The 4176-nt window shown below is 41.4% G+C and overlaps 1 protein-coding gene across 1 annotated transcript in view; it reads right to left on the minus strand.

The window, feature by feature from the left end:
• LOC125031032 (nascent polypeptide-associated complex subunit alpha, muscle-specific form-like) overlaps positions 1 to 569 on the minus strand; it is a 36115-nt gene extending 35546 nt beyond the window's left edge. Inside the window, exons 1-3 of the mRNA XM_047621450.1 lie at positions 562 to 569; positions 288 to 399; positions 46 to 111 (exon numbers count right to left, since the gene is read on the minus strand). Of these exons, the coding sequence (XP_047477406.1) occupies positions 46 to 111; positions 288 to 399; positions 562 to 569 (186 nt within the window). The remainder of the gene's footprint in view (positions 1 to 45; positions 112 to 287; positions 400 to 561) is intronic.
• Positions 570 to 4176: the final 3607 nt, after the last annotated feature.

Below are 4176 nucleotides of genomic sequence, written 5' to 3' on the forward strand. Positions count from 1 at the left end.
TAATAATAATACACCATTAAAATCTTATGTGTGCATCTCTCTCACGCTTTCTAAAAGTAAATCATAGTGGTACAGGTCCTCAACTAGCCAGAAGGACGCGAGAGGGGCATCCTGCAGGCGGTTCATGCAAAGGAACTGAAGCGCATTGTGGCATGAGAAGGGGGGGGGGGGCAAACTGCGTTGTTTTAAGTGCCTCGTGACTTGTAGTTTATTGCTCCTTGTCTGTTTGTCGTTTATTGGTTGCTTTGTTGTTAATTTGTTTATTTCTTCTGACGCATCCTACGTACTGTCGCAAATGCAGGTTCTGTTTCCCACTCGGGGCGCTCACTCGGGCATTTGGTGGTGTGGTTGCAGAGCCTCGTCGAGGTGGGGTAAGATGTCGACTTTGTGGGGTCGTCCCTGTTGTGTGGTTGGTCGAATTATTTGTTGTAGAGTATTTTTTCTCTTCCTCTCTTTCTCTCTTTCGCTTGCTTTTTCTTTCTCTTTTTCGCTTTCTCTCTCTCTTTTGTGCTTGCTCTTTCTACCTCTCTCTTTCTGTTTCTCTCTTCCACTTCGATAAACCAAACCATAGTCAAGTAAAACCACAAATTTAACCTTCTGAAGTTATATAACCTTTTTTGATATCTTGCATTAAGATGCTTATTTAACTTCCCCTTTGTTTTGTTATGCTGTAAAGCTGATAGTTTGGCATGAAAAACATCAATAGGAAATCTTTTGGCAGTGGAAGTAGCGTGGCAGATGTGGCGTGGCAGATGTGGTAGGAGAGGTGTGGTTTGTTTAGTCTAGTATCAAAATATCTCTCTATCTCTGTCTCTGTCTGCCTTTCTGGGTGGCTGGCTGGCTGGCTGTCTCTCACTCTCACTCTCCCTCTCTCTCTCTCTCTCTCTTCCCTCCCCTCTCTCTCTCTCTCTGTCTCTCTTTCCCTCTCTCTCTCAATAACCTTAACAAGATTACCTAATCCCACTCATATAAACCATTCAGCTTACCCACTTTTCATTTTCATTTTTCCTCTGCCTCTAATAAAATCTCTCTTTGCATATCTTTCCCTCTTCCGGCCTTTGAAGAGACCAAATGAGATGCTCTTTGGCCCTCTCGTAGAATAGGAAAGGAACGAGTAAAGATAAGGTGGAAGGGACGAGTGAAAATAGAAAAGGAGGCGAAAATTTCTCCCTCAGTGTATTCATAAAAGTAAATAGCAATAATAATAATAATAATAATACACCATTAAAATCTAATGTGTGCATCTCTCTCACGCTTTCTAAAAGTAAATCCTATTGGTGCAGGTCCTCAACTAGCCGGAAGGACGCGAGAGGGGCATCCTGCAGGCGGTTCATGCAAAGGAACTGAAGCGCATTGTGGCATGAGAAGGGGGGAGGGGGTGAAAGGAGGGGGGGGGGGGCAATCTGCGTTGTTTTAAGTGCCTCGTGAGGATCTAACTCCTCAGACTTGTAGTTTATTGCTCCTTGTCTGTTTGTCGTTTGTTTCTTGTTTATTTGTTGCTTTGTTGTTTATTTGTTTGTTTCTTCTGATGCACCCTACGTACAGTTGCAAATGCAGGTTCTGTTTCCCACTCGGGGCGCTCACTCGGGCATTTGGTGGTGTGGTTGCAGAGCCTCGTCGAAGTGGGGCAAGATGTCGACTTTGTTTGTGGGGTCGTCACTGTTGTGTGTTTGGTCGAATTATTAGTTGTAGAGTGTTTATTTTTATCTTCCTCTATCTTTCTCACTCTCTTTCGCTTGCTCTTTTTCTTTCTCTTTTCGCTTTCTCTCTCTTTTGTGCTTGCTCTATCTATCTCTCTCTCTCTCTCTGTTTCTCTCTTCCACTCCAATAAACCAAACCACAGTCAAGTAAAACCACAAATCATTTCACCTTCTGAAGTTATATAACCTATTTTCTTTTATATCTTACATAAAGATGCTTATTTAATTTTCCCTTTGTTTTGCTATGCCGTAAAGCTGACAGGGAGGCATGAAAAACATCATTAGGGTTTTTTTTGGCAGTGGAAGTAGCGTGGCAGATAGGTAGATGTGGCGTGGCAGATGTGGTAGGAGTGGTGTGGTTTGTTTAGTCTAGTATCAAAATATCTCTCTATCTCTGTCTCTGTCTGCTTTTCTGGTTGGCTGGTTGGCTGTCTCTCTCACTCTCTCTCCCTCTCTCTCTCTCTTTCCCTCCCTCTCTCTCTCCCTCTCTGTCTCTCTTTCCCTCTCTCTCTCAATAACCTTAACAAGATTACCCAATCCCACACATATAAACCATTCAGCTTACCCACTTTTCATTCTCATTTTTCCTCTGCCTCTAATAAAATCTCTCTTTGCATATCTTTCCCTCTTCCGGCCTTTGAAGAGACCAAATGAGATGCTCTTTGGCCCTCTCGTAGGATAGGAAAGGAACGAATAAAGATAAGACGGAAGGGACGAGTGAGAATAGGAAAGGAGGCGAAAATTTAGAAGGAAAAATGATGAATAAAAATAATATAAGAGTGGGGATGAATAACGCAAAAGGGAAAATGTGAAATTGGACGCGAAATAAACGAGAGAAATTTGTCGCAAATAAAAATCCATCATGAAATAGCCTGAAACAAAACGAAAATAGATGAAAAAGGAAAATAAGATAAGTGATAAGAGGGGAGATGATAACCAGGAAATGAAAAGTTTTGAAAAGAGATTTATTTTTTAGATAATATTGTTTTTCTATCATTATTTTGTTCACTGATTTATCAAAATACACACATTGATAGAGAAGATATGGAGCAGGAGAGAGAGAAAGGAAGGAGAGATGGAGAGAGGGAGAGAGAGGTGAGGCAAACATAGATAAGATAAGACAGACAAAGAGAGAGGGAATGAGAAAAGACAGAGTCAAAATAATCAAGAGGAAGAGAGAGAGTCATTACTTTTATCTTTTTAACTTGTGTGATTATCTTCCTTGCCTTCTCCCTCTATAAAAGTAAAAACAAATGTCTATCTCCCTCAATATATTCATAAAAGTAAATAGCAATAATGATAATAATAATACACCATTAAAATCTTATGTGTGAATCTTTCTCACGGTTTCTAAAAGTAAATCCTATTGGTGCAGGTCCTCAACTAGCCGGAAGGACGCGAGAGGGGCATCCTGCAGGCGGTTCATGCAAAGGAACTGAAGCGCATTGTGTCGTGAGAAGGGGGAGGGGGTGAAAGGAGGGGGGGGGGAATCTGCGTTGTTTTAAGTGCCTCGTGAGGATCTAACTCCTCAGGACTTGTATTTTATTGCTCCTTGTTTGTTTGTTGTTTGTTTCTTGTATATTTGTTGCTTTGTTGTTTATTTGTTTGTTTCTTCTGATGCACCCTACGTACAGTTGCAAATGCAGGTTCTGTTTCCCGTTTGGGGCGCTCACTCGGGCATTTGGTGGTGTGGTTGCAGAGCCTCGTCGAAGCGGGGCAAGATGTCGACTTTGTTTGTGGGATCGTCGCTGGTGTGTGGTTGGTCGAATTATTAGTTGTAGAGTTATTGTTCTCTTCCTCTCTCTTTCTCTCTCTCTTTCTCTCTCTCTTTCTCTCTCCCTCTCTCGCTTGCTCGGTCGTTTGATCTCTCTCTATCTTTCTCTCTTTCTTCCACTCCGATAAACCAAACCATAGTCAAGTAAAATCACAAATCATTTAACCTTCTGAAGTTATATAATCTTTTTTTTATATCTTACATCAGATGCTTATTTAATTTTCCCTTTGTTTTGTTATGTCGTAAAGCTGACAGTAAGGCATGTGAAATATCATTAGGGAATATTAGGAAATCTTTTGGCAGAGGAAGTGGCAAGTGGAACCAGGTGTGGCGTGGCAAGTGAAACCAGGTGTGGTGTGGTCTGTTCTGTCTAGTATTAAAATACATCTCTCTGTCTGTTTGTCTGCCTTTCTGGTTTGCTGGCTGGCTGTTTCTCTCTCTCTCTGTCTGTCTGTGTGTCTCCGTCTCTCTCTCTCTCTCTGTCTGTCTGTCTCTGTCTGTCTCTCTCTCTTTATGTATCTATCTATCTTTCTGTCTCTTTGTTTCGCTCCTGCTCTTTGTTTATTTATCCTTTTCCTCCCTACCTCCCTACCTATCTACCTACCTACCAGTTATCTATGTCCTTCTATCTATCTATCTATCTATTTATCTTCTATCTATAGCTCTCACTCCCTTTCACATCAATCACTTTCAAAAATAATC

The sequence above is a fragment of the Penaeus chinensis genome, chromosome 12, assembly GCF_019202785.1.
Source record: "Penaeus chinensis breed Huanghai No. 1 chromosome 12, ASM1920278v2, whole genome shotgun sequence".
NCBI lineage: Eukaryota > Metazoa > Arthropoda > Malacostraca > Decapoda > Penaeidae > Penaeus > Penaeus chinensis.